At 43.0% G+C, this 20,298-nt stretch overlaps 2 protein-coding genes across 5 annotated transcripts in view; both read right to left on the bottom strand.

Annotated features, from left to right (window-relative positions):
* Positions 1 to 572: 572 nt before the first annotated feature.
* The window catches only part of LOC117831508 (butyrophilin-like protein 1), a 63,253-nt gene continuing 43,527 nt past the window's right edge, over positions 573 to 20,298 (bottom strand). For 2 of the 3 annotated variants that reach the window (XM_034710325.1, XM_034710484.1), the window contains 2 exons: positions 1,800 to 1,910; positions 573 to 1,644 (listed from right to left, as the gene is read on the bottom strand). In XM_034710325.1, the coding sequence (XP_034566216.1) occupies positions 1,589 to 1,644; positions 1,800 to 1,910 (167 nt within the window). In that variant the 3' untranslated portion in view covers positions 573 to 1,588. The remainder of the gene's footprint in view (positions 1,645 to 1,799; positions 1,911 to 20,298) is intronic. The other variant, XM_034710259.1, reaches the window with a different exon arrangement.
* LOC117832132 (CD276 antigen-like) lies at positions 16,109 to 20,294 on the bottom strand. Of its 2 annotated transcripts, XM_034711158.1 has the most exons (4): positions 20,102 to 20,294; positions 18,907 to 19,233; positions 16,271 to 16,546; positions 16,109 to 16,184 (listed from the first exon to the last, which is right to left on the bottom strand). In XM_034711158.1, exons 1-4 carry the CDS (start codon positions 20,199 to 20,201, stop codon positions 16,180 to 16,182), a joined length of 708 nt encoding a protein of 235 aa, XP_034567049.1. In that variant the 5' UTR covers positions 20,202 to 20,294; the 3' UTR covers positions 16,109 to 16,179. The 2 variants fall into 2 exon arrangements, 1 of the variants encoding a protein (XP_034567049.1); XR_004635166.1 differs by lacking the exons at positions 16,109 to 16,184; positions 18,907 to 19,233; positions 20,102 to 20,294 and adding an exon at positions 17,479 to 17,742 and having other exon boundaries at positions 16,434 to 16,546.

Genomic DNA, 20,298 nt, shown 5'->3' with positions numbered 1-20,298 from the left:
AAAGTCTAATAATTTCACCATATGTCCAGATTACAGATTTAAATTAAGATCCCCATTTTCAATTTTAGTAACTAAACTGAATCATCCTCCCGCTGTCAACAAGCTAGGACTGCCAAAGATCATTAAGGTATAATGTGTCTGCTATTCATTTCATTATTTGTCATACACTTATTGGTTAATATCATATGTCTTATCATGATATCATTCACCAAGCTATATATTACTGTCTACTGTCAGCAATCAATTCTTAAAGATATCCTTATCTGTTATTCATCTAAACTACTCATTATCTGTGATCGTTATTATTATGACCAGAAGCTAACAATTTTACCTCACCTTATCAGTTTGCCTCTGGTGTTGCTCATGTTAGTGAAAGTTCATAACCGTTGTCAAGTGGTTGTCAAGAGGTTTTGACCAATCAGATTCAAGCATCTTACACAACCAGAAGATCAGTAAGAAAGCAGGGTAATATTAAAATAATATCCACTACCTGAGGAAGCCTTGGTATTTTAAGACTGGTGAATGTATCGATATTAAAACAAAACTTTGTCGATTCAAAAGCAAAACTCTGATTTTTAAAAAAAGTTTCAAGCTCATCTTTAATTTGCATTCAGATTTTTTCCAAATAAATTTCAGTGATGGACAAATTCAATGCAAAAAATGTACAATTGAAGCAAAGTGATCCTTCCATCTTCTTTTTAGTGAGTAAACAACCCTCCTCACATCCTCACATCCTCATCCTGGTGAGGTTTCTTTAACACAGGACGTTAAAAGAGAAAACAAACATCACCTTCAGGAGGAAGAGTTGACGTTAGTGAACTTAGAGCACTGCCTCTTTATGTGAAGCACATTCACAAGATCTCTGAGGCTCAGCTGGAACAGGGGGTTGATTCTGACTTCACTCAGAGATCACTAATATATGTATCTTAACATACCTTTATCATACTGTAGATTGTCTTGCTCTCGTATATTCTTTCTTTTTTCTCTTGCAGTGTGACTTCTCTGCTCTGAAACATCTCCTGTCTCCGGTGTATCAAACCTGCTGCTGCTCAGAAGAAGACGCAAACATCAGTTCCTCCCTCTCTGCCTGTGACGTTCAGAGTTTCATCTCTGACTGAAGCTTCACACAACAGAGATTTAGTCTCTTCTGAGTCAAGCAGGATCTTTTGGTTAATCTCTCTCTGATTTGTTCCCTTCATAAAATGTAAACAGGAAGTTTGATCAGGTCCAATACTCCTTCACTTGCCTCTAAGTCATCCATAAACTCCTAAACATTTACTCTTATCCATTATCTTGTTCTAAATACATATTTTCCAGTGTGATATGATGAAGATGAATCTGAGAATGTATCATCAGTGAGGTAAGAGTCATTTGAAAAACAGCAGGAAGTATTTGGATACAGCCATGCCAGCAGAAGTTACAAGAAACAAAATCTATGTGTGTCCTTAGAAATTTATGATCACAAATAAATAAATACTCGTTCTGACTTTTCACTTGGTCTCAGGATTGAATCAGAAAATGTTTTGAGTTTCAGTGTTGGTATCTTATCCCAAAAGGTGTGAAATGACCCACTGTGATCCTCCTGACTTCATGCGGGTAGAAGTCCTGATTCAGTTTCTTTGATGGTCTCTCTCTTCTCCTCGTCTGCAGGAAGAAAAACATCCTTAATTTCAAGAACATCACACCTGACTCTGAGAGGAAATACCAACTGAATACTAAAGGAATTAGGAGATAAGACTACTGTCAGCACTGTGTTATTAGTTGTGAATATTTTGATACAATAAATCATTTCCGTTTACCTTTTTTACAATTGGTTCGACCTGTGGCGACAAGAACAGCTTGGACAACAACACCAACCACCAATAGAGTGCTAACAACAGCAGCAACAATCCATCCAGTAGAGGACTCACCTGAAACAGAAAACAGAAAGTGTGTGTATCAGTCAGAGTGTGTGTTCATGTGACAGAGAGCAGATTGGAGGTGTCAGGTGACTCAAAGAGAACAGCTGCAGGTGAGCGTCCTCCTGAACTCTCAGTGTGTGTGCAGATGATAGCAGCTCTGGATGAATGTGAGCAGGAACAATGATGTTAGCTCTGATCTGATGCTCACTTTGCTCCTGCTCTGCTGCAGCTCACAGCTCGGATTGAGTTTTGCTCTCCATAGAGAGGAGGATGATGTTGGAGCTTTGTCTAGTTTCTGAGACGAGCTACTCATCTTTAACTTCAGAACATTATTGATACAAGAAGTTACAAGTAAGTTACAGTGCTGAGATCTAACATGAATATAGTTCTATTATATCATCATTCTGTTATGTTGTCTCCATAGAAGAGAAGGAGGGATGAGGGAGCAGAGAAGGAGAGATGAGGGAGCAGTGAAGGAGTGATGAGGGAGCAGTGAAGGAGGGATGAGGGAGCAGTGAAGGAGGGATGAGGGAGCAGTGAAGGAGGGATGAGGGAGCAGTGAAGGAGGGATGAGGGATCAGAGAAGGAGGGACGAGGGAGCAGAGAAGGAGAGATGAGGGAGCAGAGTAGGAGCAGAGAAGGAGAGATGAGGGAGCAGTGAAGGAGAGATGAGGGAGCAGTGAAGGAGAGATGAGGGAGCAGTGAAGGAGAGATAAGGGAACAGTGACAGGGAGATGAGGGAGCAGTGAAGGAGAGATGAGGGAGCAGTGAAGGAGAGATGAGGGAGCAGTGAGCAGTGAAGGAGAGATGAGGGAGCAGTGAAGGAGAGATGAGGGAGCAGTGAAGGAGAGATGAGGGAGCAGTGAGCAGTGAAGGAGAGATGAGGGAGCAGTGAAGGAGAGATGAAGGAGTGATGGGTGCTAGTGTCAGTCTCAGGTCAGTTTGGAGGATAAATGAAGTCAAACCAATCTGAGGTGTTTCGTTGTTCCTCCTCAGGATCAGCTGTTTATAAACGTGCTGCAGGGTTTGTGTTTGAACTTTGACCTCTTCTTGTTTTGTGGATGAAGTCTGTTTGTTCGACTGAGTTCACTGTGGATTTAGAACAACTTCCAGTTTGGTGTTATGTCCCTTTAGTGCCTCTCATTCTTCATCTTTTCTCTGTCGATTCATGAAGCTCAGTCTGCAGAGCGTCAACAAGAGTCCAAACCTGTCCTAAAGTCAGCTCACTGTGTTCAGCCCTCTGACACCTGAAGAGTAAAGAGGAGACGCGTTTCTTTTTAAACTTTACTGAAGAACGTATCGTCTCACTAATATCTCATCAACCAAAGCTCTCCATCTTGTTCCACGTGACCCTCACGACACTACGCCGTACACTTCATGTTTCATTTTACATTTCCTGTCTTGATCAGCGTCCTTGTTCGTCCTCCCGAGTTGTTTTCTTACGTCATATTTTACCCGTGTGTCCTCGTCCTCCTGAAGTGTTTCCTGTTTTATTTTGTAGTTCTTGCTCCGAGTGTCTCTGGTCTTGTCTTACTTCCTGTCTTTGTCTGTGTCGCCACTCTTGTGATTGTGTGATGAGTTGCTCCACCTGTGACTCTGGTCTTGCCTATGTCTCGTTGTCTTACCTGTGTCTATTTGTCTCACCTGTGTCTTGTCTCCCCTCTCGTTGACTCCCCTGTGTCTCGTTGAATCCCCTGTGTCTCATTGTCTCGCCTGTGTCTTGTTGTCTCCCTGTGTCTGGTTGCCCCCCCTGTGTCTCGTCGTCTCCCGTGTCTCCCTGTGTCGCCTGTGTCTTGTTGTCTCCCTGTGTCTGGTTGTCCCCCCTGTGTCTCGTCGTCTCGCCCGTGTCTCATTGTCTCGCCTGTGTCTTGTTGTCTCCCCTGTGTCTGGTTGTCCCCCCCCCGTGTCTCATCGTTTCGCCCGTGTCTCATTGTCTCACCTGTGTCTTGTTGTCTCCCCTGTGTCTCATTGTCTCACCTGTGTCTTGTTGTCTCCACTGTGTCTCATTGACTCCCCTGTGTCTCGTTGTCTCCCCTGTGTCTCCTTGTCTCCATTGTGTCTCATTGACAACCCTGTGTCTCCTTGTCTCACATGTGTCTCGTCGTCTCCCGTGTCTCCTTGTCTCCCTGTGTCTCGTCGACTCCCCTGTGTCTCGTCGTCTCGCCTGTGTCTTGTTGTCCCCCCTGTGTCTCATTGTCTCACCTGTGTCTTGTTGTCTCCCCTGTGTCTCACTGTGTCGCCTTTGTCTTGTTGTCTCCCTGTGTCTTGTTGTCTCCCTTTGTCTTGTTGTCCCCCCTGTGTCTCGTTGTCTCACCTGTGTCTTGTTGTCTCCCTGTGTCTGGTTGTCCCTCCCCGTGTTTCGTCGTCTCGCCCGTGTCTCGTTGTCTCACTTGTGTCTCGTGGTCTCCCTGTGTCTCGTCGACTACACTGTGTCTTGTTGTCTCCCTGTGTCTTGTTGTCTCCCCTGTGTCTTGTCGTCTCCCCTGTGTCTCGTCGTCTCCCCTGTGTCTCGTCGTCTCCCCTGTGTCTCACTGTGTCGCCTGTGTCTTGTTGTCTCCCTGTGTCTTGTTGTCCCCCCTGTGTCTCGTCGTCTCGTCGTCTCGCCCGTGTCTCATTGTCTCGCCTGTGTCTTGTTGTCTCCCTGTGTCTGGTTGTCCCCCCAGTGTCTCGTTGTCTCGCCTGTGTCTTGTTGTCTCCCCTGGGACTCAGTGTCTCACCTGTGTCTTGTTGTCTCCACTTTATCTCATTGACTCCCCTGTGTCTCCTTGTCTCACCTGTGTCTCGTTGTCTCCCCTGTGTCTCCTTGTCTCCCCTGTGTCTCGTTGTCTCCCCTGTGTCTCCTTGTCTCCCCTGTGTCTCGACGACTCCCCTGTGTCTCGTTGTCTCACTTGTGTCTCGTGGTCTCCCTGTGTCTCGTCTTCTCGCCCGTGTCTCTTTGTCTCGCCTGTGTCTCGTTGTCTCCCCTTTGTCTCGTTGTCTCCCCGGTGTCTTGTTGTCTCCCCGGTGTCTTGTTGTCTCACCTGTGTCTCGTTGTCTCTTCTGTCTCGTTGTCTCCCCTGTGGCTCCCTGTCAGTATTTAGTCTCTGTGTGTCCTCTCTTCTGTGTTCTTCTGTTTTCTTTTGGACCTTTCTGGATTTTGTTTCTGGACATTAAAGAAAGTTTCTGTTTGATCTTTTATTGATAAATCTTCTAACTCTGCACTCGGCTCCTCCTTCCTTTGTTTTCACTCTACGTGACGATGTGTGCTGCAGCTGTAGACTCTAAAGTGAACCCTCCTCAGTACATTAGTCCTGCAGCGGTCAGTCTTTGTGGTAACAGGGTTAACAAGCACCAGGACCAGGTGCTGCTGAGACAGGAACACACTCTCTTGAACTCTTTCTTGTGTAACTGAGGTGTGTGTGACAGGAGTGCTGCACATCAGAGAGACCAGACGGACTTCAATCGTAGAAAAGTCAGACAAACACAAAGTGAAGAGTCTTGATCAAAAATATAAAGGTGTCAGCATCACGTGTTTCAGGTCATATTATGAGCAGATCAAGTCCTGTGATAGAGTCTGATGTGACTATCACACATGTCAACACTGACACTAGAAAACTAAATACACTCACCGGACACTTTATCAGGTACACCTGTTCAACTGCTCGTTAACACACATATCTGATCAGCCAATCACATGGCAGAAACTCAACGAGACGACCTGCTGAAGTTCAAACCGAGCATCAGAACGGGGAAGAAAGGTGATTTAAGGGACTTTGAATGCGGCGTCGCTGTTGGTGCCAGACGGGCTGGGATTTTCACACACAACCACCTCTAGAGTTTACAGAGAACGGTCCTAAAAGGGAAAACATCCAGTGAGCAGCAATTCTCTGGAGGAAAACCCCTTGTTGATGTCAGAGGTCAGAGGTCAGACTGGTTCAAGATTATAGAAAGACAACAGTAACTCAAATAACCACTCGCTACAACAAAGGTATGCAGAAGACCATCTCTGAACACACAACTCGTTGAACCTTGAAGCAGGTGAGCTGCAGCAGCTGAAGACCACACCTGGTGTCACTCCTGTCAGCTGAGAACAGGAAACTGAGGCTACTCTTCACACGGGCTCACCAAAACTGGACAATAGAAGATTAAAGAACGTTGCCTGGTCTGATGAGTCTGGATTTCTGCTGCCACATTCAGATGGTCGGGTCAGAGTTTAGTGTAAACAACATGAAAGCATGGATCCATCCTGCCTCGTATCAGCGGTTCAGGCTGCTGCTGGTGTCACAGTGTGGGGGGTATTTTCTTGGCACACTTTGGGCCTCTTAGTACCAACTGAGCATCGTTTAAACTCCACAGCCTACCTGAGTATTGTTGCTGACCATGTCTGTCCCTTTATGACCTCAGTGTACTCATCTTCCCAGCAGGACCAGTCTCCACATTTTAACTCTACTTCTTCAGATTCTGACTACGTGGCTCCTGCTGGCACAAGCTATTTAGCACGTAGCCCAGTATCCTTAATTCCTGTTCGAGTTACTGTGAGACAGCGAAACTTCAAAAGGAGCGTTATAAATCTTAAAACCACTGCTACAACCCCCCAACTAACATATCCACCTTTTGTCTTATCAACGTCTGCTCAATTGTCAATAAGTCCTTTATCTGTCAAGATTTGATTACATCCAAGAGTATTGACTTTTTGATGGTAACTGAGGCCGGGCTCTCTCCTGGGGTCTGCACTCCTCTTATTGAGGCCTATCCTCCTGGTTTCTCCTTTCTTCACGTACCAAGAATGACAGGAAGAGGTGGTGGTTCAGCAGTTATCCACAGAGAGGACTTTAGCTGCTCCTCAGTTTCTTTTGGCTGTTTCTCATCTTTTCAGATTTTTTGTTTTATTTTAAAGGATAAATGCACTATTTTATGTTTCTTCATTTACAGGCCCCTGAATTCTACTTCTGATTCTATTCATGAATTCTCTGATTTTTTTTCTGTTATAATGTCTAAACACGAAAAGGTTCTCCTTCTAGGGGATTTAATATTCATGTCTGTTGCTCCTCCTCCTCCTCTCTTAGTTTGGATTTGATGAAACTTTTAGACTGTTTTAACTTCAAACAGCTTGTGAAGAAACCCACCCATGCAAAGGGTCACACCCTTGGCCTCGTATTAACACATGACCTGTCAGTTGAAAATGTTGATATAGTGGATTTTGTGTTGTCCGACCACATGGCCATACTTTTTCAGCTGCATCTCTACTCCTCTCATTTTAAGATCACCAAATAGGATCCTCTCTCCATCTCTAAACTCAGAATCAGTGCCTCTTTTTTGACAAGCCTTCACTGCTGTTGCTGCAGTCCTTTCATCAAATGAGCCACATTGTGTTGATAATATCTTGAAAACATTTAACAGCACCTGCTCCAGCATTTTAGACTCAATTGCACCTTTTCAATATGAGAGAGCTAAAACAGCAAATCTTCCCTGGATAAGTGAGGATGTGAGGCTTTTAAAGAGACAATGCAGACGAGCTGAGCGCAGGTGGAACAGAGATAAACTTCCCGCCTCTCATGCACTACTCAAAAACCTAATCTCACCAGGCTGCTGTTAAAAATGCCAGACTCCAGTATTTCTCAGAACGTATCTCCTCTCAGGGTCACTCCACTTACCCCTCGCACAACAACAAACTCCCCTGTGAAGGTGGAACTAGGTAACTCCACCACACCCTTTCGAAGGAGTGTCTGCTTGGCACCAGAATCTCTGAGTATGGTGACAGGCACACGCAAACCCTCTGCTGACTCAGATACTGCTCTTTTGGAGACCCAAGGAGGGGAAGAAACCACCTGACCGAGGCCGACGGGAGGAAAATTCGGAGTTACCCTCCATCGGCGGAGGCCGCCCTGCTGCATTCTCCCCGGACCTTCTCGGTTGGTAGTCCTCCCCACGCTTCTCTTCATGGTGTCTCCTACCAATTGGTCCGCTACTCTTCCCACCATGAGCCACTTCGTAGCCATCGGCTAACTCTGCTGCCCGTCTTGGGGTGGTCACCTCACGTTCATTGAGATAAACCTCCATTTCTCTTGGGATAGTAGCTTTAAGCTGCTCGAGTAGCAGTAGATCTCTCAGTTGCTGATAATTAAAGGCTTTGCAGGATTTAGTCCAATGATCAAACGCCACTTCCTGTCTCCTCCACAGATCTAAGTAAGATTCACCTAGCTGTCGTCTCAAATCACGGAACTGCCGCCTGTAGGCCTCCGGCACACTGCCATATGCTTCTAACACAGCCTTCCTCAAGGCATCATACTCCAGGCCCAGGCGGCTATCCAAAGCTGCACCTGCCCTCTGAGCTTTCCCAACAAGCACGCTTTGAACCAACATCGGCCACTTGTCCTCAGGCCACTGACAATCCGCTGCCATTCTCTCAAACATTTCAAAAAATACGTCCACATCCTTCTCATCAAAGGGGGGCATGAAGCTGCGCGCTCGGTTGATATCAAAACTTTGCTCGGGCTCGCGTCCTGCAACAGACACTTTCTCAACCTCATACCTGGCCAACTTCTCTATATGGGCTCTATCTTTTTCTTTATCCTGTCGCTGCATCTCCCTCTCCTGTCGTTTAAGCTCAACTTCCCTCTCTCTTTCCTGTGCCAACCATATTTCCTCTAACTGGCTTGGTCGTCTCTTTTCCTAACGTCACTTCCTCTTCTTCTGCTAAAGCGATAAGCTGCTCCTTTTAAGCTTTCTGAACCTCTCCCTGGTCAGCCCGCTGACTGTAACCGGGAGGTCAACTCCATCCGTAGCCATTACTACTTTAGTCACCACTCAGCAAACAACAGAACTGCCCTCACCGCAGCACGGAAATTCAGCAATCTTGACCGAACTAGACCCAATCGCCAACTAGCGTTAAGCCAGTTTAACTCAAGCCACAGCTCTAGCAGTAACTTCGTTCATCCGAAACAGAAACAACCAGGAGTTACGAGAACTGCGCTCCTCAATCAACGCTACACTCCCTACCAAGCGCCCTGCTACACTGAACACAGCGTTTGACCTACCCACAACTCTATTAGTGATGGTACTCAGACTGGGCAGCTGGTCCACCCGTAAGCTGTACACACCTCTGTCTAAACTGGCTGCGCACACTTTTTAATGAGCTGAAATTTCAACTCGAATGCCTTTCCCCGTCACAAACAGAGTTCGAAAGAAAAGCGAAAAAAACTGTCCTAATGGAATTAAATCTAATAGGTCGCAATAGCTACTCGACAGCCAGCGGCGTAATATAACGTTAGCAGGTTAACTGATACATTGTTTCATATCCCGGACGAGCCTCCCATATATGTCACGGCACCACCACCCCAGGTATTTACGGTGCGTCTAGGGCTTCCTCACCCTCTCGGCGGATCTCCTCCGGCTTCGACTTGGTTGGTTTCGGCCAGCTCTGACAGCGTTCCGTCGGCGTCACTGCGTGGCTCCGACGCCAGTTTATTTAGTTATAAGACGTGGACAAAAACTCAAACAAAGACAACGAAAGGGGGACTTCGGCGACTCTTCAATTCTCCCGTGACTCTCATTAGATCGGCTGCTGCTCTCTTGGCGCCTCACACCTGTTCTGAGTCCCGTAATCAACTCTTTTCCCAAATTCCCAGCCGTGCTGACTAGGTAAGCCCACCCCCTAGACTGACAGCCATGGCGATCAGCCAATAGGGAGACAGTGTGCCGTGACAATATCAAATGTTGGATGTCTAATAACTTCCTCAGTCTAAGTGACTCAAAAACAGAGGTCATTATCATCACTCCCTGTGGGCCCCAAAATGACACCAGTCACTTCATTTCTGGCTTGGGTCCATTAGCCAGTGATGTCAAAGATGAAGCTCCAAACCTTGGTGTTATATTCCATTCAAGTCTCAGCTTTAACACTCAAGTCTCCAAAGTTGTGCAGTGTTGTTACAACAGCTGAGACTAATCTCCAAAGTTAGACCATTTCTTTCTTTTTCTGACTTAGAGAAGGTCGTCCTCCATTTCTCAGCGACCTTCACTGGTTACCAGTTCATTTTGGAATTGATTTTAAGATTGTAAGACTTGTTTTTAAAGCCCTATGGTCAAGCACCACCATATATTTGTGACCTCTTAACTTCTTATGCTCACAATTATTGTTTAAGATCCTCTGGCAGAAACCTTCTTTATGTTCCTGAATCTGGACTTGTAACCAAAGGGGGTCGGGCCTTTGCTGTCCAGGCCCCTAAGCTTCAGAACTCCTTGCCAGATGATCTTAGGTTAGCTGAGTCTGTGTCCTCTTTTAAACCCTCACTAAAAACGTTCTTTTTTCGTAAGGCTTTCTCTGAACTGGTGTGCCATTAATACTTCATTAGTTTATTTCCTGGTTATTTTAACTTCATGATATCACTGTTTGATCAGCTTGTTTTAGCCTTGTTTTTTAATGTATGTCTGTATGGCACCTTGTAACTCTGGTTTTGAAAGGTTCATTACAAACCAAATGTATTATTATTATTATTATTATTATTATTATTATTATTATTATTCTGATGGCTACTTCCAGCAGGACAACACACCATGTCACAAAGCTCAAATCATCTCAGACTGGTTTCTTGAACATGACGATGAGTTCACTGTACTCCAAAGGCCTCCACATGCCCCAGATCCCAGCACCTTGTTGAATCTGTGCCACGAAGAATTAAGGCAGTTCTGAAGGGGGGTCCAACTAGCAAGGTGTACCCAATAAAGTCAATCTTATTTGTCTCATGTGTCAACAGTATTTTCTATAAAGTGTCATAAAGTTGTAAACATGAAGTGTGGAGTCTTTAAAAAGCATGAACACATGTCGTGTTATCAGAGCTTCACTCTGTTAGAAACACCTCAACCATCCACTACAATCAAACACACCTGTTGTACTCTCACTGAGCTCAGGTGAGTGCTGCTGTTCAACTGTTTTATATTCAGAGGAGCTCTGATGTTTGTAAACAGAGGAGCTGAATATCAGGGACAGCTCTCAGTATGATGAAAAACATCATCCTCATCCTCATCCTCATCCTCATCATCACTCTGAGCTCAGTGATTAATATTTGTTTAGATTTACACATTTAAACAAAGTCAACAACAACTGAACTTTATAAACTTGGTGAAGGAGAGTTTGTGGATTAACTGCTGGATTAAACTGAATGAGATTATGTTAGAGTGACAGCAGCTGTTTCTAAATCTATCACTGAGTCTGTGTTTGAGATCTTTACTGAACCAGAACTAACCCGAGTCACAGACCAGGTCTGAACTAAACTCTGCAGATTCAGTCTCTAAAGTCTGAGGGTCAGACAGTGATACAGTTTTAAAAAGAGCAAACGTAAAACTGTTAATGTAGCTAAATATCATCACATGTATTAAAGGTGACATATCACGCTTTTTTCATCAATATATATTGGTCTAAGAGGTCCCCAAAACATGTCTTTAAAGTTTATGCTCAAAAAAACACTTTGAAATCAGATTTTGGCATGCCTGAAAAGTCCTCTTCTTCAGCCCTCCTCAGAACAGTCTGTTTTCTCTCTGACCACGCCCCCTCAGGAAGTGGATGTTCCCTCGGCTCTCCAGCACGTTGATCTAATGTTTACATGTTGGCTGCTCACAGATCGCGTTACTTCAACCCTCTGAATCTGATCCAGAATCTGATCCTGACGGAAAGGCGCCTGTAGCAGGACCTTTCTGAAGGATTGGTCACAGATTTAGTGTTTCTTGTTGTTTTATTTGTCAGTATGTAGACGTGTGTCTTGGTACACAGCGACGAACATGTAGCTATGTGGCTATGCTAACTAGTGCTAGCACTTGATAAATAAAAATCATCCACTAGATCTTCAAATCTACAGATGTGGGGAGTAAAACCGACCTCTGCCAGAAAGGCAGCAGGGCCTTTCAGAACGATTGGTCACAGATTTAGTGTTTCTTGTTGTTTTATTTGTCAGTATGTCGACGTGTGTCTTGGTACACAGCTACAGCTACAGCTACAGCTACAAACATGTAGCTATGTGGCTATGCTAACTAGCGCTAGCACTTTTCCATGAAAAATAAAAATCATCCACTAGATCTTCAAATCTGCAGACGTGGGGAGTAAAACCGACCTTTGTGTTTATTAAGACAGCCTACAACTAGCATGCCTCCCTCCTAAGCTCCTTGTTAGCACACATGTAATGTGTAATACACAGGTAATGAAAAACGGAGGAGGGGTTGAGTTGTATTTTATACAGTCTATGGGCTGAACAAGCTCTGAGCTCTGACTCCGTGACGGACTGGATATTGTTGTGACGTAACAAAAACACGGAAGTCTGAAACGGCTCGTTTCACACACATTTACAGAAAGGTGTAGAAATCAGAACAGGGGCAGAATGGATTTTTTACATTCTCAGGGGGTTTGTAGACATGCCAGGGAAACATATTTCAGGTAGAGAACCATTAAAAAGTCGATTTTGCATTATATGTCACCTTTAATGTATCTGTTCAATAGTACAAAGACTGCCTCTCTGTTTAATCCTGTTAATCTAACTGTTGGAGTTTTTTAACTGTTTATTTAGCACAAACACCTGAAACACTGAGAACACATGAGTAAACTACAGCTGTCTCTGAACGTACACACCAACAGTGAGTGTTTGTGAATGTGACTGATCTTAAAGACTCTGTCTTTAATTCTCTTGTAAACCCATGTGATTCAGCTTCTATCATACCTTCAGTGGTCCTATGCAAGAACTTCCTTAAATTCTTTGTTGAAAAAAACAATTGCTGTCTTAAGATCTTCCCTAGACACACCCACTGATCCAGACCCCTCTATCCCTCTTATGTGCTCAGCTGTCTTTGACCAGTTTGGGCCCATATCACTCTCCTCCTTACCTGTGGTGGTTCACCATCTGCGGGCTACATGCTCCCCCTCAGATAGCATCCCCTCTCGTCTTCTTAAAAGGAACCCCGACTGTGGGGACTAATAGGCAAAAAAATCTGCTTTAATGTTTGTCTCATACTAGAATGCTTTGTTAAATAGACATGAATAATTGTTATTTCTTTAAAGAGCGAAATTTATAACACATATTCTAACCTACGGGCGCAGCCATTGTTTTACTAGCGCAATGCAAGCTGGGTTGATGACGTGTAATGGTTGTGTCTTGCCGAGCCTCTGGTTTTCGCCGTGTTTACTCGCTGGCTTTCAGGAACGTGAAAACCATAAAAATGACACACTATGCTGCGTTTGGGTGTAATTTCCAGTCCAAGGGAAACAAGGGGACTGGTGTAAGTCTATACAGCTTTCCAAGTGACAAAAAGAGAAGAAAGGAGTGGGAAATTGCTTGTGGACGTACACAACTTCTGAAGGACCGGCGGCTATGTTCTCGCCCTTCACTCCAGATGCATTTGATGCATTTAGCCGACCTACGCTAGTGAAAGAGCTCACAGGTGCTGCTAGTTATAAACGGAGACTGAAGCCAATACTGTGCCGTCAGTTTTCGTTCATAAACAGACAAAACGCCCTCGGGAAAAGAGTGGAGTCCGCTCAAGGAAACGCCATAGGCAGGAGACGCTGGATTTGCTCCTGCGGGGATGTCAACAAGCCACACCTGCAGATGTAGCCTCTGATGGCGAACCATCGGGCACGATCACGATCACGATCACAATCACGACGCTGACGACGAGTCCCCCAATCAGTCAACACAGCAGTCCGTAAGTGTACAGTGTTGTCCAAATAAGAGTGATGTCGCAACTCAGACGGAAAACACACATCTGATGCAGCGGTACAGTGGCCAGCTGATGCGCACCAACTTATTACTCAAGACCACATTTATGCTGCTAATTGTGAAAATGAGCTGAAAAAACAGTTTCAGGAGGACAGCCAGTCTCTGGATCTTTTCCTCTCACACGATAACTTTTTCAGCGAGGGCAGTCAGCCACTGTACAGTATGGCTGTCAACGAATATTCTAAATTTGAATATATATTCGAATGTTAAAAAAAAACGGAGATTCGATTGTGAAAATTAATATTCGACTGTGGGAAAAAACACATCGGCGGCTGCTTTGCGAGTGGGCGCACTGCATGACGGGTCAGGGACAGGTCACAGGAGTCACATATGCACAGCATGAAGCAGACAGCAGAGAGAAATCTTTCCGTCCCCGGATCCTCAGTGCGCTCTGAACGCGTCTTTTCCTCCGTTGGGAATACAGTGAATAAAAGAGATCGGGCCTCTTCACATGTGGACTGTCTCGTGTTTTTGGCAAATAACCTGTCAGACCTAAGACCCTACATTGACAGTGGACTAAAAGAGCCCAACAATCAGTGACACTGGGATAAAATGCAGTTTTTCCTCTCTTTTTTTTTATACAAGCGCCAAGAATGTAAGTGGACTACTTTTTCATTTTTAACTTCAATTAATGTTAATAATATTTGCTTCAATCACTGAATGAAGCCTGCCTATATTAGGGACAAGAGTCGGGACCTTTAATTGCTCGCACAAGTCTTGTTCTGCACTCACGCAGCGCATTGCGCACAGAGAGGGGGGCGAGCGAGTGAGAGATCTCCGGTCTTAAAAGTGTTACGTATAGACCATTAGGTCATTCACTTGTTTTGTAATGTGTAGGTATGTTTTAGGCATGTTATATCTTAAATAAAAATACATATACAAGTAGTTATGTCTCCTTGTATTAGTTTGTCCACCTGTTATTGACATAATGCGCAAATATAGATATTCGAATGGTTCGAACCTATGTTTTTTTTTAGAGCGAATATTCGAACGTCATTTTGGAGAAATTTTGACAGCCCTAATGTACAGACAGTCTGATCCGGAATATAACTTCACAGAGCACCCAGGAATCACATGCTTCAGCTGACACGCATGAAGAAAACAGACTGTTGCGACCAAATGACGTCACTACCCAAACATCATTGCGACGCAAAGAACAATGGCGGCCTATGAGTGAAAATATTTTTTCCAGTTTTATACAAAGTAAGATATTTTATTATCGTTTTTATATAGCTGTTACAAACATTGATCATATAGGAAAATACGTTTTGGTAGCCGGGGTTTCTTTTAAGGAAGTATTTGACACCCTTGGACCATGTATTCTGTCTCTGATGAATACGTGTCTTGCCTCGGGCTGCGTCCCAGCTGCCTTTAAACATGCTGTTGTGCAGCCCGATAAAAAACAAAAATCTTGATCCCTCTGCTCTTACAAACTTCATGCCCATTTCTAAATTCCCTTTTTATCTAAAGTCCTGGAGAAAGTGGTTTTTGCCCAGCTTCAGACTTTTTTAGCAGATCATGACATATACGAAAAGTTTCAGTTTGGTTTTAAAGCACGTCACAGCACAGAAACTTCACTTTTAAGAGTTTTTAATGATGTGATTTTAACTGTCGACTCGGGTGACTCTGTTATTTTGGTACTTTTGGACCTATCAGCAGCTTTTGACACTGTCGACCACACGATTCTCCTGTCACGCCTTGAGAGTTGCGGAATTTAGGGTTTAGAACTCAGTTGGTTCCTATCCTACCTGACAGACAGAAGTTTCTCTGTCCATTTGGGAGATATTTCCTCTGAGACAGCCCCTCTTACTTGTGGTGTTCCTCAGGGGTCTGTTTGGGGCCCTATCCTGTTCTCGTTGTATATGCTGCCCCTGGGATCTATTTTCCAGAAATATGGCGTCTCATTTCATTGTTATGCTGATGATGTGCAAATTTATATGCCGTTCAGCTTAAAAAGGAATGGATCGCTGCAGTCCTTGTTCAACTGTTCGAAAGATGTAAAGTTATGGCTGAGCTTAAACTTTTTGCACCTTAATGAGAAAAAGACTGAGGTCATTGTGTTTGGACAGCCCCAACAGTTTAATGGGAGCACTCTTGGCCCTCTCGCAACAAATATTCACTCCTTTGTAAAGAGCCTTGGTGTTCATTTTGACAGTGCCTTCAAATTTGGAAAAAAAATCTCTTCTGTGGTTAAGGCCAGCTTCTTCCAGCTGAGACTCATAGCTAAGGTGAAGGCCTATCTCCCTCCCAAGGATTTAGAGAGAGTTGTACATGCCTTTATTACGGCTAGGCTTGACTATTATAACTCTTTGTATGTGGGCTTTGGCCAACACTGGTTGTTTTAAATGTGCTATATAAATAAAGTTGACTTGGCTTGACTTGACTTAAATCTAACACAACCTCTTTTTTATTGCAGGTGTTCTCTCTAGATTCTCTCTACTTCCTCTCCCTCTTTTCTCTGTCAATCATTTAAAGGAGTCTCAGAAAACCTGTGAACCCAACACTCAGAACTTCTGTCTTCATCCTGATGAGCTTTGCATTCAGTCTGAAAGGGGGAAACATTTCCTAAACTAACAAGATCTGAAGAAACAACTTGTTTTTATATTAGAAGGCCACTACAAAGATTCTTACCACTTAGAGGGACATACGTCTCTGCCTCAGTCTGGTGGTTGATCTCTTTTTGTGTAACTACACAGCGGTAAGTGTCGGCTCTGCTCACAGTAGATCGGAGGATGATGTCGTAGCTGCCTCCTCTTTCTATGACTTCTGTCCCCTCAGCATGAAGGATGTTTCCAGAACTGTCCCTCCACTCTATGTCAGGTTTAGGGGAAGCTCCTTTAACAACACACTGTAGCACAACCCCGTCTTTTGTATTAAGAGTTGAGACATACGGTTCAGGAGCTGCACCTGAGAACACAGGGGTAACAGACAGTAAGGGACATGTGACTGAAGGACCATTACAGCAGTGTAAATATCAAAATGTGATGTTTTATGTTCATCCCTGCAGATTAATGAGGATTACAGTGTTTGATAAGAAGAAAAACACGAGGAAAGCAGAGAGAAACTAATGTTGTGATTTTGACATTGGTTACAGAGTTAGGATTTCAGTCTGTTCTGATTATAATAATTCAGCCTTGCAGTAAATCCTTTCTTCATAACACTTATAACAATCTGAATTGTTGGCACTCTTTTAGAGAGATGGTGATTTCTGTTAATTCAGGAGTCAGTTGTTCAGTGGTGCTGTTGAACTTTAAGGAGCTGCTTTAACAGCTGTTTCTGTTACTAAGTATCAATAAAGTTATAGAAACATTTATCAACATGTTATTAAACTATCATCTTAATATAGTTTCAGCTATGTAGATTTAAATACTGGATTAATTCAGGCACAGGTGGCCTGTAGAAGCATTGAGGATCAATCACAGGTGTTCAGAGCAGATTAATCATTATGATGAGGGGGATTATTATAAACTCATTATATGTCATAAAAATGTATTAAGCAGAATACATGTCCAGGTTTATTCAATTGAAACAAACATGCCCGGTGAGCCAGAGAGCAGTGACGTCATCATGATCAGGACTCACCTGGGATGTTTTCCTCTGACCTGTCCTTTAATCTTTTATGACGCGGAGGTTGCACGCGACCCGAGATTTATGTATAAAAGTGATAAACTCTGAAACTCTATTTACATACTGATAGGACGGTCTAATTCACACATATAACACCTCGTAAGAAAGTTCAGAGGTTTGTTATTTTAACGGATTTAACGAGATAACTTTAGAAATTCCGACTTTCATAAAGTAACGTTTAACTTTACGGCAACAACCCGTTTGAAACTTACCAGTTATCCTGTCAGACCATCGTCCAAATGTGTTTAAAGGTCCAAAATCAGACTTTTACAGACGGACAGCTGCTCTATTTAAAGGATAAAATCACATCGATCAATCTAGCTCTTTCATACTCAACCGGAAGTCAAAATAAACTAAACTAACTTCGATTAAGTCTTTATTTTACTTTTACTGATGTTTATCAAACTTTAGTAACCAAGAGACATCGATTAACTTTAAATGACTGACAAACGCTTCACCCAATGATGTTCAAGATCTCTGAGAGCAGGAACCGCCCAGCAACAAAACGAGCCAATCAGCATCTTATTAAGAATTAAAGTCACGAGTTTACAGACTCTGAACTCCATCAGCCAATCAGATGACAGGATCTGTAGAGGAGAGCCCCTTGTATTTGATTGACAGCTGTTTTCAGCCAATGTTGAGTCAGCATCGTAAAAACAGTCAGAGTTTGTAGCCTCTAAAGTTTCCTGTCTGAAGATATTATGGGAGTAAACGATGATGGATTGTTTGTGATAGTGGGTCACTTACATGACAGAAAAACAGTTTTTAATGGTTCCGAGGAGCAAAAATCAATAATATTTAACATCAAGTAAGTATTCAGATATTAATCATATATCTAACGATCAAATATAACACTAGGGAACATTTTTTTAGTGTTAAAAAGAGATTTATTTTCTTCTTTTGGAAACTTTGTAAAAGTTTTAGAGAACTCTGTGGACACCTGCTGGACATGCTCTGTACTGCACTTTGTAAAATATCTCAGAGCAGCTTCAGTCTGTCAACATGATACTTCACACAGACATTATAGACAAACTGAGGGATAAATCCTGAGACTTTCAGCTTAATATATCATACTATAACACATTTCAATGTATTTTAAAGATGGGTTGAAGAGAGAAAAAGCAAAATAACTTTACATGTTTTCCTGTTTATTTCTTCACTTATCAAACTCTCTCAGAGCTTTAATGATCACCAACACAGCTGATGAGACCTCAGAGTGTTTGCTTTACAGTGATGTAATAGACATGTCTCAGTTTCTTCACGGTGTTTGTATTACATGGTTTAATCATGGGCTGCTGTTCAGAAAATAAAAATGCACAAAAATAAAATGAACACTAAGAGGTTAAGATAAAGCGCTCTGGGTCAGGAGCTAAAGAGAAAACAGAACATTAATTAAAATGATTGTGTTTTTATAAAATAAACGTCAATATTTGTTTCCAGTAAAAAAGAAACAAACTATAGAAAATAAAAGAAAAATTATTAAACACCTGTAACTTTTAAATTCCTTCAATAATAAAGGACAGAAAAACTTTGGCAGTCTAAAGATATTTTGTAAAAGAAACTTAAATTTTTTTAAATAAATAAGTTATTTTATTAGCCCTTTTTTGCCCCTTCAGTCAGTGTTATCTATAAATACTCACCTACAAACAGCTGGATGTAGGAGATTTGTTTATTTGGGAAGATACAGGTGTAGCTCCCATTGTCGGCCATCTTTGTTTTGATGACTTTTATGGAGGCGTTTCCATGTTTCAGCTCATCTTCAAAATGAAAAACTCGACCTTTGAAGTGCTCATCTTGACCTGTTCGGCCCTTGTTGTAATGCTGGCCTTTATCGTAAAAGAACACCTCCTTCTGATCGTCTTTCTTCCAGTCAAACACCATGTTCTCGATGTTCTCCTTGGTGCTGAAGGAACACGGTAACACAGCATCTCCTTCTTCTTCCACAGACACGATGACAACTCTCTGTCCTGGAGGAGAAAACATGAAATCAGATTAAACATTTACATCAGTCACCTCAGGGAGACTGAAACACCAGTTCAGCACTCTGGTCAGATTCAGAGACTCATGCAAACAGAAACATTAAAGATAAATACTTTTTTAACATCTTAACATTTTTACTTTAACATTCAAAGAGTGAAATTCATCAGTCAGATGAAACAGAAATACAACCAAACTGGAAACATTCACTCAAACAAAATAAATAAACCAAATATTCATATCATTATTCATGAGGTGTTTTGGAAAAACCTCTCTGAATCATCCAGTATAATGTGGTTGAGATCACAGAGAGCAAGAGGAAACTTCTTTCTCTGGTCATTATTTCATTCACTTTCAGTCTGACTTTTATTTCCTAGTTATTAAAAACTCATCTAAACTCTTTCCCCCTCACACAGCAGCACACACCCATCTCCTCTGTTATTTCTCATGGTCCATATCAGAGTGATCCTGCAGTTTAGTGTCTGCAGGATGGAGGCGACGCCCCGCACATTCACTCCCTGAACTATGATCAACATCCTCACACTGCGCATGTCTGTTAACCGTCTGGAATGAAGCAGAAGGAGGCTGTAGTTTGATGACGTCACCTGTGTGATGGAGGCTGATGTTTAAATATTGATCACAGTGATCATTATTAGGACACATATTACAAACTGTATGAATGCTCTTTATGTTCAAATGGAGCTAAATGCTGATGCTGATAGGTTCAGGTGTTAACGTGATCTCGCCTCCTCTGATAAACTTGGTAGTTTTCTGTTTCCAGACTTCATGTTGGAAAAATTTTTCAGCCGTTTCCATCTAAAACAATTCAGAGTAAATATGAGCCGCTAGTTTTCTTACCGTTTTCATCAGCAAACGTTGTTCCAGACCGAGTCACGAGACACAGACACACGAGAGGCACGAGCTTCATAGTTGTTGATGTCTCGTGAAGATTCATCATCACTTCAACGAGGCTGTGACGTCACTGACGGGAATTTACATCAGCTGCTGGCTGTGAGCGCGAGCTCATACACCCGAGCTCACATCACATTCATCCC

This window comes from Notolabrus celidotus, chromosome 1 (genome assembly GCF_009762535.1).
Source record: "Notolabrus celidotus isolate fNotCel1 chromosome 1, fNotCel1.pri, whole genome shotgun sequence".
NCBI classification, from domain to species: Eukaryota; Metazoa; Chordata; class Actinopteri; order Labriformes; family Labridae; genus Notolabrus; species Notolabrus celidotus.
Note: the sequence above shows the minus strand (reverse complement) of the source record. Positions and strands in the feature narration are given on the sequence as shown.